The sequence below is a fragment of the Schistocerca nitens genome, chromosome 6 (genome assembly GCF_023898315.1).
Source record: "Schistocerca nitens isolate TAMUIC-IGC-003100 chromosome 6, iqSchNite1.1, whole genome shotgun sequence".
Taxonomy (NCBI): Eukaryota; Metazoa; Arthropoda; class Insecta; order Orthoptera; family Acrididae; genus Schistocerca; species Schistocerca nitens.
The window spans coordinates 50,563,615-50,584,832 of NC_064619.1; the positions used below are offsets into that span (position 1 = coordinate 50,563,615).

Sequence of the window (21,218 nt, forward strand, 5' to 3'; positions counted from 1 at the left end):
TTCACTTTAAGAGCAATGAAAATGTTATATTTTCATAAATGGTAAACAAATTTTTTGACAAAAACTTTTCTGTAAATAAACAAATGCAAATTTCCCATATAATAAATTTAAATAATAAAAAATCCTGTTCCAAAGCTAACAATTTTCTAAAAATAACTTCTTGAACATACTGAAAATGCAATATATAAAAATATATTGATATTTTATGTTCAATATATTTGCCAGCATCAATATCACTCAGACACTTTATAAAGAAGATTATGCACTGATAGTTCAAAAGATTTTGGCATCTACATAATATTCTGCAAGCTGTCACACAGTGCATGGCAGACAATACCTTGTACCACTATTAGCCATTCCTTTCCCTGTTCCACTCCCAAATGTAGTGAGGGAAAACTTTGCCTATATCCTCTGTACGAGGCCTAATTTCTATTATCTTCCCTTTGTGTGTGAAATGCACATTTGCAACTGTATAATCATTCTGCAGTCAGCTGCAACTGCTGGTTCTCCAAATTTTCTCAATAATGCTTCATGAAAAGAATGTCGTCTTTCCTCCAGGGATTCCCATTTGATTTCACAAAGCATCTCTGTAATACTCACATGTTGACCGAACACAATGGTAGCAAATCTATGAGGGTCACTACAATAGAAATGCATACTATTTTTTTAAAAAATCTATATTTTATTCTACATGTTTGAAAGTTTTACAGTAGGTAGATACATCCTTTAGGAACAATATTTTCATTTCTCCACATAATTTCCATCCCTCTCAACTGCCTTACGCCATCTTGGAACCAGTGCCTGTATACCCGCACAGTAAAATTCTGGACCAACCTGTTGGAGCCACTGTTTGGCAGCGTGCACAAGGGAGTCATCATCTTCAAACCTTGTTCCACGAAGAGAGTCTTTCAGTTTCCCAAAGAGATGATAGTCACATGGAGCCAGGTCAGTACTGTAAGGCGGGTGTTTCAATGTTGTCCATCCGAGTTTTGTGATCGCTTCCATGGTTTTTTGACTGACATGTGGCCATGCATTGTCGTGCAACAGCAAAACATCCTGCTTTTCCTGATGTGGTCGAACACGACTCAGTCGAGCTTGAAATTTCTTCAGTGTCGTCACATATGCATCGGAATTTATGGTGGTTCCACTTGGCCACGTAGCCATAACTTTGCCAGCAGATGGTGTGGTTTTAAATTTTTTTTCTTGGGTGAGTTTGCATGATGCCACTCCATTGACTGCCTTTTCGTCTCTGGTGAAAAATGATGGAGCCATGTTTCATCACCAGTCACAATTCTTCCAAGAAATTCATTTCCACCATTCTCGTACTGTTCCAAAAGTCCGCTGCATACCATTTTTCTTGTTTCTTTGTGAGCCACTGTCAACATTCTGAGAACCCACCTGGCACAAACCTTCTTTAATGCCAACACTTTCAGTATTCTGCAAACACTTCCTTCCCCTATCCCAACGTAGCTTGACAATTCATTCATTGTGATGCGTCTGTCAGCAGTCACCAATTCGTTAACTCTCTGCACATTGTCTAGAGTGTGTGCAGTACGAGACCTGCCGCTGCGAGGACAATCCTCAATTTTGCCGTGCCCGTTTTCATCACGTAACCTGCTTGCCCACCAACTAACTGTACTGCAATTGACAGCAGCATCTCCATACACCTTTTTCAACCTCTTGTGGATGTTTCCCACTGTCTCGTTTTCACAGCACAGGAATTCTATGACAGCACATTGCTTCTGACAAACGTCAAGTGTAGCAGCCATCTTGAAGACATGCTGTGACGGCACCACTCACGGGAACAGGTTGAACTAAGTTTGGAAACAAGCGGGAAGGATGTATCTACACACTGTAAAACTTTCACACATGCAGAATGAAAACTGTATTTTTACAAAAATAGTGTGTATTTCTTTTGGAGTGACCCTCATAATAACAGATCTCTGAATTGCTTTGCTGCCTTCCTTTAATCTGACCTGGTGAAGATCCCTAACACTTGAGCAGTACTCACGAATGGGTTGAACTAGTGTTCTGCATGTGGTCTCCTTTATAGAATAGCTATGCTTTCCTAAAATTCTCTCAATAAACTAAAATCAACCATTCGTTTTCCCTACTACTGACATGTGCTCATTCCATCTCGATCGCTTCGGAATGTTACATCTAGCTATTTAGTTAATGTGACTGTGTCAAGCACCACACCAGTAATACTGTAGCTGTAGTTCACTTTTCCTACTCATCTGCATTAACTTATATTTTTCTACGTTTAGTGCCATTCATCACACCAAACAGAAATTCTGTCCCAGTCAGCCTGCGTCTTCCTACAGTCACTCAATTACAGCACATTCCTGAACACTACAACATCACTAGCAGACACAGATTGTCTCTCAACCTGTGCATCAGATTATTTATGTATATAGAGAACAGCAGAAGTCTATCACACTTCCCTGGGGCACTCCTGACAATACCGTTGTCTCTTGATCATTAGTATGGAGGGAATTTGATTACTCTTTTGTGTAGAGGAAACGTGGAAGACTTGGAAGAGCATTTGGACCTAGCAAGATCACAGGAGTGAGGACCATTGATTAGGCAGTCCGATTTACAGGTATCATTGCACCTCAAAAGTAAATTCTGATGATTAGGTAGATGGCAAAAGACTGATTATTGGAACAATACAAAAGATTTAGGGTGATGTCCATCCCATCTATTACTCCGATCATCAATAATTTTTTGGGCATTTATGGACTGCAGTCTTAGTTGGTTCTACATAATATGACAAATAATCTTGTCATGTTTTTGTGGGTGCTGTTCAATTTGGTACAAACCATGACAGCCCAACAAATTCACACTGACTAATGCTTTTGTGGGTAATGAATGAAATAGATTTCATCCACAAATTTGTATTATACTTAACAAGAATTTCTGCAGACATAAAGATCAGTGCGCCACAACTTTCACTGCTGTGAAGGACAGCACACCCACAGTGCAAGAGACTCCAACTATCAAGCTCAAGGCTTGCCACTACTGAGATTGCCACTACTGAGCTTGCCACTACTTTGCTTGATGTGCAATGATGCATATCAACATTTAAGTGGCATAAAATCTAGAGAAATGTAAATTTTGTGTCAGAAGGGGTTTACTTGTGCAACAAGACTTAAAAGCTAAGGCTCACCACAAGTTCAGACAGCAAAAAGAAAACTCTGTGTAAGAAACTCATCTCAATGTTTACGAGGAAACATGCTAACTCCCTCAATTGTTTTACAGTTCTGCCAAAAGTTTGGTCTTCGGAGGTAAAATAATTGTAAACCCCATGGAGGCCCGGGAAAAGAATAGGCCTCCAGTATGTTCTGCCAGTCGTAAAAGGCGACGAAAAGAACAAACCACTAATAGGGCTAACCCCCCCTTTTAGTGTGATTACTTGGTTCAGGACAGAACTAAAGAAGCCTTGGACAAGTGCCATCATGGTCGGGGACGACACTTGAACCCTATGCCCGCCCACAATGGTAACGACACTGCTAGCCAACTGGAAAATGATTTAAATCCAAATAGAGGTGTTTTGCAGGATATGCTTCCTGCAACCACCCTAGAAGGAAAACAAAGACAGAGGATGAGATTGTCAGATGAAGTTAATCGACACCTCATGTTCTGTTATTACCAAGCAACAAACTAGGAACCAACACAACTGGATACAGATCACAAGTATACACAACATTTATTACCAGGTACCCAGAATTAAAATTTTTAACAGAACAACGACTAGCTGATCAGATCCGTGTAATAATCAAAAATAACAGGATACCCCAGTCAGAATTAGAAAACATCAAAAAACAAGTACAACAAATACTAGAACAAAATAATGTGCAATCAGAAGAAGAAGAAAATACAGTAATGGACTCCAACATCCCAGAGCAAACAAACAAAGTACAACACGCATCAATTAAACAATCAGAGGAAAACGAAATCTTAAGACAGCCACCAGAACAAGCACAAATAGAACACAAAGTGACACACATGTTAGATATAGAAGAAAAATTTCAGCTGACATATATACAATACAAAGACACAAATACAGACATTAGACCATTCTTGCATAGACCGCCAAATAACCCACAAGTCGAAACAACAATAAAAACTATCAACACAATCATACACAACAAAATAAATGAAAACACAACTATGGAAGAGTTACAACTACTGGTTTATATAGGAGCACTCACTACACTAAATACACACACTAGGCAGAGATCAGAACCAACCAACACACAGAAGAAACCCACAAAACCAGCATGGCAACACAGGCTACAGATCAGAATAGAAAAACTGAGAAAAGACATCGGACAGCTAACACAATTTATAAGAAATGAAATGTCAGAAAAAAAACGAAAAAGGTTAGGTAAAATCTCACAAGAAGCGATAGAGCAATTAGATGAAAAGAAGCAGAAATTACAAGCATTGGCCAAACGACTTAGGAGATACAAAAAAGTGAAAATAGAAGGAAACAAAACCAAACATTCAACACAAACCAAAAGAAATTTTACCAGACACACGCATTAAAATAGACAACCCACCAAACATAACAGACATGGAACACTTCTGGAGCAACATATGGTCAAACCCGGTACAACATAACAGGCATGCACGGTGGATACAAGCAGAAACAGACACATACAAGATGATACCACAAATGCCTGAAGTGATAATTTTGCAACATGAAGTCACCCAAGCAATTAATTCTACTCACAATTGGAAAGCCCCTGGAAAAGATAAAATAGCAAATTTCTGGCTAAAGAAGTTCACCTCAACGCATTCACATCTAACTAAATTATTTAACAGTTACATTGCAGACCCATACACATTCCCTGATACACTTACGCATGGAATAACTTATCTGAAACCTAAAGATCAAGCAGACACAGCAAACCCAGCTAAATATCGCCCCATAACATGCCTACCAACAATATACAAAATATTAACTTCAGTCATTACACAGAAATTAATGACACATACAACACAGAACAAAATTATAAATGAAGAACAGAAAGGCTGTTGCAAAGGAGCACGAGGATGTAAAGAGCAACTGATAATAGATGCAGAGGTGAAATATCAAGCTAAAACTAAACAAAGGTCGCTACACTACGCATACATTGATTACCAAAAAGCTTTTGATAGTGTACCCCACTCATGGTTAGTACAAATATTGGAAATATACACAGTAGATCCTAAATTGATACAGTTCCTAAACATAGTAATGAAAAATTGGAAAACCACACTTAATATCCAAACAAATTCAAATAATATCACATCACAGCCAATACAGATTAAGCGTGGAATATACCAAGGAGACTCATTAAGTCCTTTCTGGTTCTGCCTTGCTCTGAACCCACTATCCAACATGCTAAATAATACAAATTATGGATACAATATTACTGGAACATACCCACACAAAATCACACATTTGCTATACATGGATGATCTACAACTACTGGCAGCGACAAATCAACAACTCAACCAATTAATAAAGATAATAGAAGTATTCAGCAATGATATAAATATGGCTTTTGGAACAGATAAATGTAAGAAAAATAGCATAGTCAAGGGAAAATACACTAAACAAGAAGATTACATATTGGATAACCACAGCGACTGCATAGAAGCGATGGAAAAAACAGATGCCTATAAATATCTAGGATACAGACAAAAAATAGGAATAGATAATACAAATATTAAAGAAGAACTAAAAGAAAAATATAGACAAAGGCTAACAAAAATACTGAAAACAGAATTGACAGCAAGAAAGAAGATGAAAGCTATAAACACTTATGCTATACCAATATTGACCTACTCATTTGGAGTAGTGAAATGGAGTAACACAGACCTAGAAGCACTCAATACACTTACACGATCACAATGCCACAAATATAGAATACATCACATACATTCAGCAACAGAAAGATTCACATTAAGCAGAAAGGAAGGAGGAAGGGGATTTATCGATATAAAAAACCTACATTATGGACAGGTAGAGAATTTAAGAAAATTCTTTATAGAACGAGCAGAAACTAGCAAAATACACAAAGCAATCACTCATATAAATACATCGGCTACACCACTGCAATTTCATAACCACTTCTACAACCCTTTAGATCACATAACATCAACAGATACAAAGAAAGTAAATTGGAAAAATAAAACACTACATGGCAAGCACCCGTATCATCTAACACAGCCACACATCGATCAAAATGCATTCAACACATGGCTAAGAAAAGGCAATATATACAGTGAAACGGAAGGATTCATGATTGCAATACAGGATCAAACAATAAACACCAGATATTACAGCAAGCATATTATTAAAGATCCCAATACCACAACAGATAAATGCAGACTTTGCAAACAACAAATAGAAACAGTAGATCACATCACAAGCCGATGTACAATACTAGCAAATACAGAATACCCCAGAAGACATGACAATGTAGCAAAAATAATACATCAACAGCTTGCCTTACAGCATAAACTTATAAAACAACACGTTCCCACATACAAGTATGCACCACAAAATGTACTGGAGAATGATGAATACAAATTATACTGGAACAGAGCCATTATAACAGATAAAACAACACCACATAACAAACCTGACATCATACTCACCAATAAAAAGAAGAAATAACACAACTAATCAAAATATCCATACCCAATACAACGAATATACAAAAGAAAACAGGAGAAAAAATTGAAAAATACATCCAACTGGCTGAGGAAGTCAAGGACATGTGGCATCAGGATAAAGTTGACATTATACCAATTATACTATCAACTACAGGAGTCATACCACACAATATCCACCAGTACATCAATGCAATACAGCTGCATCCAAACTTATATATACAACTACAGAAATCCGTAATTATTGACACATGTTCAATTACCCGAAAGTTCCTAAATGCAATATAACATATACCGTTCAGTTAAAAGGAAGTCACGCTTGATCAAGGTCCGCGTCACTTTCCATTTTTGACCAGACATAACGTCTGAGAAAAGAAAGAAATAATAATAATAATAATAATAATAATAATAATAATAATAATGAGAAATGAGATTCTGGACTTGCAACATGATGGACAATCAAAAACATCCACAGTTGATAGTGTGTCCAAATGAGGAATACTGTGATGGTTGTAAGGGAGAGGTCTGGTAGAGAGGAGCATGTAGAGAGAGGACTCAACAGTCAAGAAAGTGTTTAATGTCCTACTTAAGGCATAGCTGCCACTGATGGATAATTGATTCTCAGGTAAAACGAACACACAGGCAATGAGGAATCTGCAGCCAAAAACAACAAGCTACCTAGAAAGATTAGGCTGGCTTAGCTTGTGGCACTGTAAACTGCTGTGACGATAGGCCTGGTGCTGTAATAAGCTAAGATCGAAAGCTCGAATAAAATAACTTTGTGACTGATAGGCTGTAATGACAGGACGGCGATGTTCCTGTTGTGTAGCAACCACACATGACAAGAACCTAGATTTACCTATAAAACAGGCAACACAGCAAACATGTGGCACCTGAGAAAGAACTATGATTAGTTAGCAGCTGGCCCCTACCATGTGACTCACTGAAATGTCAATCACAAATTTATTTTAATCAAAGTATACAACAGTTATGATATCTAAGGAACCTGGAGGTATTTCCTACTACAAGGCCTTTCCTCTTATTATTTTTTAAGAAATACTTACCATTCCTCTGCTTAAGAGAAACAGTACTCTCGTATATGCTGCCGATGATATATGAGCGTAATCCACGCCGACTCCCAAAAGGCTGCTTGCCACCTCATAGTCACGTTCGCTTGCATGAATTTGCTGTAAAACGTAACAATGCGACTTCAGTAAAGACGTCTCATGTTATCAAACAATCAGAGAGCCCACAATTGATTGTAAAATCCATGAACTTGCTAATAAACTCACTGCTTTATATGACAAAAATTCACCTGTATGCACAATCAGCTGCTCCACAGCTGACAACAGCATTACACAAATTATGAACAATAAGGATGCTGCTCACAGATGTTTCATGGGAAATCCAAAACTCGAGCATCATAAAGAATACAGAAAGTTACGAAACAGGGAAAACAATGCATTTGCAATGCTAAAGTCAGTCCTTTGCATACAACAATATGATTCCCATGACCCTGTGGAAGAATCTCCATATCTTGGATGTTGGAAAGGCAAAATCAGAAACTGCTTTTCAGGTCTCAGTCAATGAACTCAATAATTTTTTTTTTTTTCTGCACCAATTAACTCCCAGGCAGCACGGAGCTATCACCCACAAAAATCTCTTAACTACTTAACTACATAACTAACCACAACACACTCCACCTAAAAACATAACAACAAATACAAGACCAGCAATAATGAGAATTTCTTCTCATGACAATGACAGTATCAACGTAACCGTGAAATAAAACAATATTAAAATAACATTTGTTGGTACAGTATTAATATTTTTCATCAATCAGCTACTGTCCCACACCCCTGAGCCCAACGCAGAGTTACATTTAATCAATGTAAATAGTTTAAAAACAAAGATGTGACTTACCAAATGAAAGTGCTGGCAGGTCGACAGGCACACAAACAAACACAAACATACACACAAAATTCTAGCTTTCGCAACCAACGGTTGCTTCGTCCATCCCCCTTTCCTGACGAAGCAACCGTTGGTTGCGAAAGCTAGAATTTTGTGTGTATGTTTGTGTGCCTGTCGCCCTGCCAGCACTTTTATTTGGTAAGTCACATCATCTTTGTTTTTAGATATATTTTTCCTACGTGGAATGTTTCCCTCTATTATAATGTAAATAGTTTGTTTGATACTGAAATGTAGACTTCCACGGCCGGAAATATCACATCTATTATAATTATCCGGGCTGTTATGCCGTGGTTGGTTGATGGATTCTGTGTCAATTCCCAACGTTTCGTCTCCGACTGTGGGAGACATCTTCAAGGGGGTCCGTAGCTCGATGGAAGGTCCAACACCCACTGGCTCGCTACTGACTGCCACTAAATTCCGTATCCGTGCACTCGCGCACCGCAGCGTGATGTCACGTGTTTTGAAAACAGTGCAATTTGCCGCACGTGACGTCACACTGTGGCGCGGGAGTGCGCAGACACAGAATTTAGTGGCAGTCAGTAGTGAGCCAGTGGGTGTGTTGGACCTCCCATCGAGCTACGGACCCCCTTGAAGATGTCTCCCGCAGTCGGACACGAAACGTTCGGCACTGAAACAGAATTCATCAGCCGACCACGGCATAGCAGCCCGGATAATTATTATGGACATAATAGTTTGCTTGTGCTACATCAGAGTTGTTGTTTTATTTGAAGTAGGCAGCAATAAGTAGTAAAAATGATACAAACTCACTCTCTTCCTCAATCGCCCTGTGCACATTGATTTGTGCACACTACTGCATTGCAACAGATAGAGACCACTCTTGAGTTCTTGGTATCAGTCAGAGTGGATTTTTATTTCTCTCTCTCTCTCTCTCTCTCTCTCTCTCTCTCTCTCTCTGTACACAGAGTGTGTAAACCTCCCACACAAACCCGTGTTTACAAGATTGGTAGGAATAGTTAATGTCCATATTTGTCCATCTCAATAGTAATTTGGCATTCCAGTCTATGCTATTGATTTCAGTTTAAGACAAGTAGTTTCAAAAGTTGTTTCCTTGACGTCTCAGTGAATGATTCAGCAATTTCTGATCCAGTGGAAATGGCATCACAACAATAATCATAACACAAAGTAATTTCATTGGCTGAGTCTTGTTTCACACTGTTTCCTACCCCTGGCCAAGATTATGTCCCAAGAGTGAAACATGACAGGGGTTCAGGGATGGTTTGGACAGCCATATCATGGTATTTCATGGGCCGCATGGTTACTGTGCAAGGATTATGTGACTATTTTCACTGATCAGATGCATCTCATTGTACAATATTTGTTCCCCAATGATGATGCTGCGTTCGAACATGGCAGGTCCCCTGTTCACACATATTGCACCCTCCAGAACTGATTTTGTGAGCATGAGGATGAATTGTCAGATCTTCACACACCATCACATCACCAGATCTCAATATTATTAACCATTTGTGCTTTACTTTGCAGACAAAGGTCTGTGATCACTATGCAGTTTCATCACTGTTACCCGAACTTGCGACTATTTTGCAAGAAGAATGTTATATGATTCCCTTGAAAACCATACAGGACCAATATTCATCCATCCCAAGATGACTGTGGGGATTATAAGACAACCAATTCTCAAGCCATTATTGATTCATGTCCTATTCTGCACAGGAGCTGCATTCAAGTCCTGGCCCATGGTTATCTACAACTTCTGTTGGAGCAAGAATCTCGACGCCTTGTTGTTATGAACATGCCTTTTGGATTATATTGCTACAAGCATCTTCCTTTTAGTATGGCATTAATCTGTGCAATTATTCAACATTATCTGCAATAACTGATGGCCAATATTCCAAGCTGTTCAAAAAATTACTTGGGTAATTTTATTGTCTTGGAGATATATAACAAAGATGATGTGACTTACCAAACGAAAGCACTGGCAGGTCGATAGACACACAAACAAACACAAACATACACACAAAATTCTAGCTTTCGCAACCAACAGTTGCTTCGTCAGGAAAGAGGGAAGGAGAGGGAAAGACGGAAGGATGTGGGTTTTAAGGGAGAGGGTAAGGAGTCATTCCAATCCCGGGAGTGGAAAGACTTACCTTAGGGGGAAAAAAGGATGGGTATACACTCGCGCGCGCACACACACACATATCCATCCACACATATACAGACACAAGCAGACATATTCCAAGACAAAGAGTTTGGGCAGAGATGTCAGTTGAAGTGGAAGTGCAGAGGCAAAGATGTTGTTGAATGACAGGTGAGGTATGAGTGGCGGCAACTTGAAATTAGCGGAGATTGAGGCCTGGTGGGTAACGGGAAGAGAGGATATATTGAAGAGCAAGTTCCCATCTCCCGAGTTCGGATAGGTTGGTGTTAGTGGGAAGTATCCAGATAACCCGGACGGTGTAACACTGTGCCAAGATGTGCTGGCCGTGCACCAAGGCATGTTTAGCCACAGGGTGATCCTCATTACCAACAAACACTGTCTGCCTGTGTCCATTCATGCGAATGGACAGTTTGTTGCTGGTCATTCCCACATAGAATGTGTCACAGTGTAGGCAGGTCAGTTGGTAAATCACGTGGGTGCTTTCACACGTGTCTCTGCCTTTGATCGTGTACACCTTCCAGGTTACAGGACTGGAGTAGGTGGTGGTGGGAGGGTGCATGGGACAGGTTTCACACCGGGGGCGCATACAAGGGTAGGAGCCAGAGAGTAGGGAAGGTGGTTTGGGGATTTCATAGGGATGAACTAACAGGTTACGAAGGTTAGGTGGACGGCGGAAAGACACTCTTGGTGGAGTGGGGAGGATTTCATGAAGGATGGATCTCATTTCAGGGCAGGATTTGAGGAAGTCGTATCCCTGCTGGAGAGCCACATTCAGAGTCTGGTCCAGTCCCGGAAAGTATCCTGTCACAAGTGGGGCACTTTTGTGGTTCTTCTGTGGGAGGTTCTGGGTTTGAGGGGATGAGGAAGTGGCTCTGGTTATTTGCTTCCGTACCAGGTCGGGAGGGAAGTTGCGGGATGCGAAAGCTGTTGTCAGGTTGTTGGTGTAATGGTTCAGAGATTCCGGACTGGAGCAGATTCGTTTGCCACGAAGACCTAGGCTGTAGGGAAGGGACCGTTTGATGTGGAATGGGTGGCAGCTGTCATAATGGAGGTACTGTTGCTTGTTGGTGGGTTTGATGTGGACAGACGTGTGAAGCTGGCCATTTGACAGATGGAGGTCAAAGTCAAGGAAAGTAGAGTGGAATTTGGAGTAGGACGGGGTGAATCTGATGGAACCAAAGAAGTTGAGGGTGGAGAGGAAATTCTGGAGTTCTTCTTCACTGTGAGTTCAGATCATGAAGATGTCATCAATAAATCTGTACCAAACTTTGAGTTGGCAGGTCTGGGTAACCAAGAAGGCTTTCTCTACGCGACCCATGAATAGGTTGGCGTACGAGGGGGCCATCCTGGCACCCATGGCTGTTCCCTTTAATTGTTGGTATGTCTGGCCTTCAAAAGTGAAGAAGTTGTGGGTCAGGATGAAGCTGGCTAAGGTAATGAGGAAAGAGGTTTTAGGTAGGGTGGCAGGTGATCGGCGTGAAAGGATGTGCTCCATCGCAGCGAGGCCCTGGACGTGCGGAATATTTGTGTATAAGGAAGTGGCATCAATGGTTACAAGGATGGTTTCCGGGGGTAACAGATTGGGTAAGGATTCCAAGCGTTCGAGAAAGTGGTTGGTGTCTTTTGATGAAGGATGTGAGACTGCATGTAATGGGTTGAAGGTGTTGATCTATGTAGGCAGAGATACGTTCTGTGGGGGATTGGTAACCGGCTACAATGGGGCGGCCGGGATGATTGGGTTTGTGAATTTTAGAAAGAAGGTAGAAGTTAGGGGTGCGGGCTGTCAGTGGGGTCATGAGGTTGATGGAGTCAGGTGAAAGGTTTTGCAGGGGACCTAAGGTTCTGAGGATTCCTTGAAGCTCCGCCTGGACATCAGGAATGGGATTACCTTGGCAAGCTTTGTATGTGGTGTTGTCTGAAAGCTGACGCAGCCCCTCAGCCACATACTCCCGACGATCAAGTACCACGGTCGTGGAACCCTTGTCCGCCGGAAGAATGACGATGGATCGGTCAGCCTTCAGATCACGGATAGCCTGGGCTTCAGCAGTGGTGATGTTGGGAGTAGGATTAAGGTTTTTTAAGAAGGATTGAGAGGCAAGGCTGGAACTCAGAAACTCCTGGAAGGTGTGGAGAGGGTGATTTTGAGGAAGAGGAGGTGGGTCCCGCTGTGACGGAGGACGGAACTGTTCCAGGCCAGCTGTAACCAACACTTTTTCGCCTTTTTTCACACCAGATCTCCAGCCACTTTCCAGTTCACCTTTATCTTTCCCCATATATTTTTATTTTCATTTTCATTTCAGCCTCATGTTACGCTTTCCACATTCTAATACCATGTCACCCTCACAACACCCCCACAACGAGCCCATTAAGTTTTATTTACATTCCCTCCGCAAACATGCCTTCGCCCTAGCCAGATTACGCTCCCATATTCTATTTTCTCAGGCTTGTCTGACATTTGGCATTACCCCCAAAGGCCTCACACTTAAAGTTCCCATATCTGGCTGCAACCCTTCTTTCCATCAGTCCCTATACCAGTTCCAAACTGAACAATCCATTGCCCTCACCCACCTAATCCTTCACCTACACATCAACTCAGCCAATGAACACACCCGTCAACTCCTATCCTTAATAAAAGTCCTCAATCTTTCCTCTCCCACATCCACACCGGCTGTTCAGAGCATCCTCCTACAGGCCAACCGCAAATTAGAACAGCATGCCACCCTCCACCTCAAAAAACTATCCAATCTCCTGGTTTTCCCACCTCCGGAAAGGCAACTAACTCACCCTTCACAACCTTTCCAGCAAACCTCAACCTCCTCTCGTTGCACACAAACCCAGTCTCTCCCATCTACTCAATCTCCCACTTCCAGCTCCACTCCCTCCAAAACCTCAAAATTCCAATCAACACAATCTGGAACCACAACACCCTAATTCAGTAGTTAACCTTTCCTCCAAACCTCTCCCCCAATCCGAAACCTCTGTCCTATCCAAAAGCCTCACCTTCAGCCCCACTCCCAGATTCAACCAAACAGCCCTCGCAAAGATTTACTGTCCTACACTCGTACTCTCTGCTGGAAATATCACTTTGCCGCGAAGAAAAATGATCCTAATCCTACTCCTAATGGTCCAACTCCCCAAGACACTATCCAAATTGAACCCTGCCTGGAACAGTTCCGTCCTCCGTCACAGTGGGACCCACCTCCTATTCCTCAAAATCACCCTCTCCAAACCTTCCACGAATTTCTGACTTCCAACCTTGCCTCTCAATCCTTCTTAAAAAACCTTAATCCTACTCCCAACATCACCACTGCTGTAGCCCAGGCTATCCGTGATCTGAAGGCTGACCGATCCATCGTCATTCTTCCGGCGAACAAGGGTTCCACGACCGTGGTACTTGATCGTCGGGAGTATGTGGCTGAGGGGCTGCGTCAGCTTTCAGACAACACCACATACAAAGTTTGACAAGGTAATCCCATTCCTGATGTCCAGGCGGAGCTTCAAGGAATCCTCAGAACCTTAGGTCCCCTGCAAAACCTTTCACCTGACTCCATCAACCTCCTGACCCCACCGACACACCGCACCCCTACCTTCTTCCTAAAATTCACAAACCCAATCATCCCGGCCGCCCCATTGTAGCTGGTTACCAAGCCCCCACAGAACGTATCTCTGCCTACGTAGATCAACACCTTCAACCCATTACATGCAGTCTCCTATCCTTCATCAAAGACACCAACCACTTTCTCGAACGCCTGGAATCCTTACCCAATCTGTTACCCCCGGAAACCATCCTTGTAACCATTGATGCCACTTCCTTATACACAAATATTCCGCACGTCCAGGGCCTCGCTGCGATGGAGCACTTCCTTTCATGCCGATCACCTGCCACCCTACCTAAAACCTCTTTCCTCATTACCTTAGCCAGCTTCATCCTGACCCACAACTTCTTCACTTTTGAAGGCCAGACATACCAACAATTAAAGGGAACAGCCATGGGTGCCAGGATGGCCCCCTCGTACGCCAACCTATTCATGGGTCGCGTAGAGGAAGCCTTCTTGGTTAACCAGGCCTGCGAACCCAAAGTTTGGTACAGATTTATTGATGAAATCTTCATGATCTGAACTCACAGTGAAGAAGAACTCCAGAATTTCCTCTCCACCCTCAACTTCTTTGGTTCCATCAGATTCACCCCGTCCTACTCCAAATTCCATGCTACTTTCCTTGACGTTGACCTCCATCCGTCCAATGGCCAGCTTCACACGTCCGTCCACATCAAACCCACCAACAAGCAACAGTACCTCCATTATGACAGCTGCCACCCATTCCACATCAAACGGTCCCTTCCCTACAGCCTAGGTCTTCGTGGCAAACGAATCTGCTCCAGTCCGGAATCTCTGAACCATTACACCAACAACTTGACAACAGCTTTCGCATCCCGCAACTTCCCTCCCGACCTGGTACGGAAGCAAATAACCAGAGCCACTTCCTCATCCCCTCAAACCCAGAACCTCCCACAGAAGAACCACAAAAGTGCCCCACTTGTGACAGGATACTTTCCGGGACTGGACCAGACTCTGAATGTGGCTCTCCAGCAGGGATACGACTTCCTCAAATCCTGCCCTGAAATGAGATCCATCCTTCATGAAATCCTCCCCACTCCACCAAGAGTGTCTTTCCGCCGTCCACCTAACCTTCGTAACCTGTTAGTTCATCCCTATGAAATCCCCAAACCACCTTCCCTACTCTCTGGCTCCTACCCTTGTATGCGCCCCCGGTGTGAAACCTGTCCCATGCACCCTCCCACCACCACCTACTCCAGTCCTGTAACCTGGAAGGTGTACACGATCAAAGGCAGAGACACGTGTGAAAGCACCCACGTGATTTACCAACTGACCTGCCTACACTGTGACACATTCTATGTGGGAATGACCAGCAACAAACTGTCCATTCGCATGAATGGACACAGGCAGACAGTGTTTGTTGGTAATGAGGATCACCCTGTGGCTAAACATGCCTTGGTGCACGGCCAGCACATCTTGGCACAGTGTTACACCGTCCGGGTTATCTGGATACTTCCCACTAACACCAACCTATCCGAACTCGGGAGATGGGAACTTGCTCTTCAATATATCCTCTCTTCCCGTTACCCACCAGGCCTCAATCTCCGCTAATTTCAAGTTGCCGCCACTCATACCTCACCTGTCATTCAACAACATCTTTGCCTCTGCACTTCCACTTCAACTGACATCTCTGCCCAAACTCTTTGTCTTGGAATATGTCTGCTTGTGTCTGTATATGTGTGGATGGATATGTGTGTGTGTGTGTGCGCGCGCGAGTGTATACCCGTCCTTTTTTCCCCCCTAAGGTAAGTCTTTCCGCTCCCGGGATTGGAATGACTCCTTACCCTCTCCCTTAAAACCCACATCCTTCCGTCTTTCCCTCTCCTTCCCTCTTTCCTGACGAAGCAACTGTTGGTTGCGAAAGCTAGAATTTTGTGTGTTTGTTTGTGTGTCTATCGACCTACCAGTGCTTTCGTTTGGTAAATCACATCATCTTTGTTCTTAGATATATGTTTCCCACGTGGAATGTTTCCCTCTATTATATTCATATATATATTTTGCGTCACCACATCAAATATCTCAGCCACTCCCTCAGCAAAGATAGTATAATGTCATCATACCACCTTCAACCACAAGAAACAACCTACCAGCTTTTTCTAGGTGTTCCTTTGTGGAGAAAGTTAATTATTAAGATAAATTTATCTCCAATGCTGCTCAAATTGTATAACTATTTACATTAACTGCAGCAAAAAGTAGTTCTTTTTGGATCAGTTTCAGCATGTGAGCAAACTTCCCAAGCGCTAATACCACAGCTGTGGTCTGTTGCATGCTTAGTACCTTTCATTCGTACTGGATTGTCCCATAACGGTTGCAGCAAACATGTCGCAGTATGACATTGGTGCTTTTTTCTATCACTACACCAAAGATGGCACCTACCACTCTGTCGCAGTCACCTAAAAGCTTCTGCAGAGACAATACAAGTACTTCCAGTCAGAGATGCTAGATATAAAATCTCTGTCAATAAATTTCGGCAATACCTTTATGGCACTCCTTTCCAAGTAGCCACAGTCCAAAAACCTCTTGTGGTAGTTTTTGTTCCCCACAAGCACTTGATTGATGAAATGAAGAGTTCAGAAATCACAGTGTTGCGCCTTATAGTAAGGCATCCACCACTAAGAGATTCACTATACCAGTACTGTATGATACCGCTCGGAACTGTGGATACATTATATACCTTCCCTGTCGATCCGAAGCATCACTTCCATGTTGGGCTGATGCGTCATTCAATAAAGACGAGATCTTCTGGGTCCATGTATCATAACAGCACTGACTGAGCTTCAGTTTTTTACTTACAGCAGCCAACAAAGCCAAAGCTATACTTGTGGACTCTCCCCCATCCCCCTTCTTATCAACAGTTCTAACTTATATACAGTGTGGATTGCCTGCATGCAAGTCACTGTCAGTGTCCTCACCTCCGTTCTTCATCAATCAACATTATTACCAAGACTTCATGGCATTCTCCTCCTCACCGCATAAATGAATATTGTGTGTGTAGTGGTTCCTTCAGTTCTCTGGCTAAAGATCTGCAACTTTTACATCAAGGCCACTGTATGCACCAAGCAAATGGCATACCATCACATCTTCTGGCCTGCCAGTGACAGAAATATCAAAAACGTGGTCCACAACTGCAACCAGCAGACTGCATTCAGCATTTCGCACATGACCTGCACCACATCAGCTGAGGAAACACATCAGCCTTCACTTTGCTGGTGCTTTGTTTATATGTATGTGGCTATCATCAAAGATGCTCTCTAATTTCACACACATCATCTGAATTGTAGCAACAACCACTAAAGCTACATCTAAGGCCTGAACCAAACTATTATTGATCAAAGATCTTTCAAAAACCATTGTCTCAGACAATAGACAGCAAATTAATCCCAACTAGTCAAGAATTCTGCCAGCTCAATGATATCAAACACTACGCTTCAGTCCCATTCCACTGGCAAAGTCATGGGGAGCCCAAATGTGCGGTGCAAATATTTATGAGCCACACACTGAAATCTGTTTCTGCCTTAACAACAAGAGAAGCAATCCTCATGTTCTTCAGCACTTATACAGCAACACCAATCAATGGATGCTTCCTGGCAGAAATCTCCCATGTCTGCCAACCCCACACACTTTTACACCTCTTGCACATAGAGGCTACACCACTCGACAATTGCTGCCACATTCATTTTGTCCTGGTGACCATGTCTGGGACTGGGAGTAGGGGCACTCTTTGGGTTGCAATCCAGCCACTATTTCCCAAAAAAAGGATAATTATCTCTGTATGGTGGAGGCACCAAAGGGCAACTTTACTCTCATACTGCTTGGGACTTGTGCCCGGCACCACAGGAACACAAACTCGCCTGACAGGCAGACCATTCCTGAGGACGGGCTGGAGGTTGCATCATTTCCATTCTATGCTATGGAGGCCAATTCTCAGACTACAGCTACAGTCACAACTCAGGAAGCCCAGAAATCAGCCCCTCGAGCATACTGTACTCATCGACCCAATTGTCCATATACTAGCATACAGCAGGGATTGTTGTGAATCTCAAACACATGGACATGACTAAAGCTTCCTTGTAGTCTAACTAAGGAATTCAGCCCATATTGTCTTCAACTCTATCAACAATTTGGGGAAGAAGTGTTACACTGCAACTCACAAATATCTAAGGATGGTTGACAGCAGCACACTGTTGTTCTACCACCACGAGACATTATGGGTACTTCTGCCTGGGGCCCCGAGATAAACAGCTGTCAGAGACCAAGAGCTCAGCTCACTCCACAGGTGCCCAATACAACTAGCCACTCAGCTCGCTCCAAAGATTCCAGCACAACTAAGCTTGTGGACAGATTATCAATCACAACTTGGCTCCTCTACAGGACTGCGACGAGATGGATATTTGGATTCACTGAGCATTTCGTTTGTGGACTCCAGATGTGGACTGGACGCGAATCACCAACTGGTACAGCAATTCTTATCAGTATTTGTTAACAGATGATCAGAAGTGGAACTGTGGAAACAAAAAAAATATAAATATCTGGTGCAGTGAACATGATAATCAAATAAACTGCTTCCTTTGACATCTGTTACAGAAGATTTAACACAATTCATCTACATCTATCTGCATGCACATCATACTCCACAAGCCACCGTATGGTGGCTGATGGAAGGCATCTTAAGCCACTACTAGTCATTTCTTTTTCCATAGAGTGAGGGAAAATACTGACAACATGCCTCTGTATGAGCCCTCATTTCTCTTACATTTGTGGTCCTCATGCAAAATGTATGTTGACACCAGTGGAATTGTTTTGCAGTCAGCTTCAAATGCCGGTTCTCTTAAGTTTCTCAATAGCATTCCTTGAAAAGAACTTTGTCTTCCTTCCAGGAATTCCCATTTGAGTACACAGAGCATTTCCAAAATACTTGGCTGTTGATCAAATCCACTGGTAACAAATCTAGCAGCCCACCTCCGAGTTGCTTAAACTTGGTGGGGATCCCAAACACTCAAGCAGTAGAATAGGTTGCAATAGTGTTCTATAGTCTTTTATTGATGAGCTACGCTTTCCTAAAATTCCCCCAACAAACTGAAGTCAACCAATCACTTTCCCCATTACAAACCCTATATGCTGGTTCCATTTCATATCACTTTGCAACATTACACCAATGTATTTAATTGACATGACTGTGTGAAGCAGCACACTACTAATGCTGTATGTTAACATCATGAGAATGTTTTTCCTTCCCATCTCTATTAACTTACATTTTCTAAATTTAGAGCTAGCTACCATTCATCACACCAACCAGAAATTTTGTCTAAGTCATCTTGTATCCCCCCACTGTCACTACTCAATGACGCCTTCCCATGCACCACAGCATCATCAGCAAACAGCTGCAGACTGCTGCTCATCCTGTCCGTCAGACCATTTATGTATATAGAGAATAAGAGTGGTCCTATCATACTTCCCTGGGGAACTCCTGACGATAATATTGTGTTCTGCTACTTAAGAGGTCTTGGAGCCACCCACATATCAGGGAACCTATTCTATATATTCATACCTTCATTAACAGTCTGCAGGGACACACCATGTCAGATGCTTTATGGAAATCTAGGAATATGGAATCTGCCTGTTGCCCTGCATACACAGTTCCAATTTGTGGACAGGAGCTTTTCCATTTCAAGGAAACTTTACTTACAACTCTTTCAGCTGTTTCTCTACATGCGAGAGGCTTGTTACCATGTCCTCCATACAGGAGTCTGCACGATTGTCAAACACGGCACGTTTGTACAGTCTGCACGATTGTTAAACACGGCACGTTTGTACAATCTTCCGGTGTGAATAATTAGTTACATGCTTTCCTCTTGTTACCCTCTGTAGCAACACCAGATGGTCAACAAGTGACTTCGACCTAATAAGCAATTTCTTCAGGTACTCAGCGAGATCTTTTGCCATGGTAAGACGGTGGTACCTGTATGCTTCACGAAGGAACCTTACAATTTCACCTTGTAGACTAGATACTCCAAAGCAATGCATTGCAGTTGTTATCATAACCACAAACAAAAATCCAATATGATGTGCCTTCATACTCTTGACATTGTAAGAATCAGTCCCAAAGAGACGTGGAGAAAAGATTCTGTATCAGCTCGTACAATCTAAATTTTTCATAACACAGAATATTTGTGTGTGGCTCAGAAATGTAGATAACCATAATGTCAATGCAACCACACAGAAATGGTACCTATTGAGAGGCCAGAATAACCAGTGATTTCTGAAGAGAGGCAGAAGACATTTTAGTAGGTGAAGGGCACCAAAATGGATGATCAAATGATCTGGCCTTGTAACATTAGCCGACATGGCTTTGCTGTGTTCGTACTGTGAATGAATAAAAGCAAGGAAGGAACTGCAGCCATTATTTTGGCCAAGGACACGGTGCTCTACTGTATGGCCTAATGATGATGGCATCCTCTGGGTAAAATTTGTGGATGTAAAGTAGCCTCCACATTTGGACCTTCAGGTAGGGACAACACAGGAGGATGTTGCCATTAGGGAAAACAAAACTAGCATCCTACACATAGGGGAATGGAATGCTAGCAGCCTTAAGAGTGTTGGTAGGTTCAAAAATTTAAAAAGGGGAAAGGCACAGCTTTATAACAATAAGAAATAGTAATAACAATAAGAAATAGCAATAACAATAAGAAATAGGAATAACAATAAAAATAGGAATAACAATAAGAAAATAGGAATGTAGTATGCTACTATGAAGTGCGTAGTGAACACATTAAAGTAGCCAAGACAGGCATGAAGCCAACACCCACCACAAAAGGAGTCAATCA

The 21,218-nt window shown here is 42.3% G+C and overlaps 1 protein-coding gene across 2 annotated transcripts in view; it reads right to left on the reverse strand.

The window, feature by feature from the left end:
- Positions 1-21,218, reverse strand: part of LOC126262837 (MAU2 chromatid cohesion factor homolog) — a 199,358-nt gene that overhangs the window by 153,977 nt on the left and 24,163 nt on the right. For both annotated transcript variants that reach the window (XR_007546764.1, XM_049959694.1), the window contains exon 3: positions 7,734-7,856. Coding sequence is in view for 1 of the 2 variants with exons in the window: in XM_049959694.1 (XP_049815651.1) it covers positions 7,734-7,856 (123 nt within the window). In the remaining variant the exon portion in view is untranslated. The remainder of the gene's footprint in view (positions 1-7,733; positions 7,857-21,218) is intronic.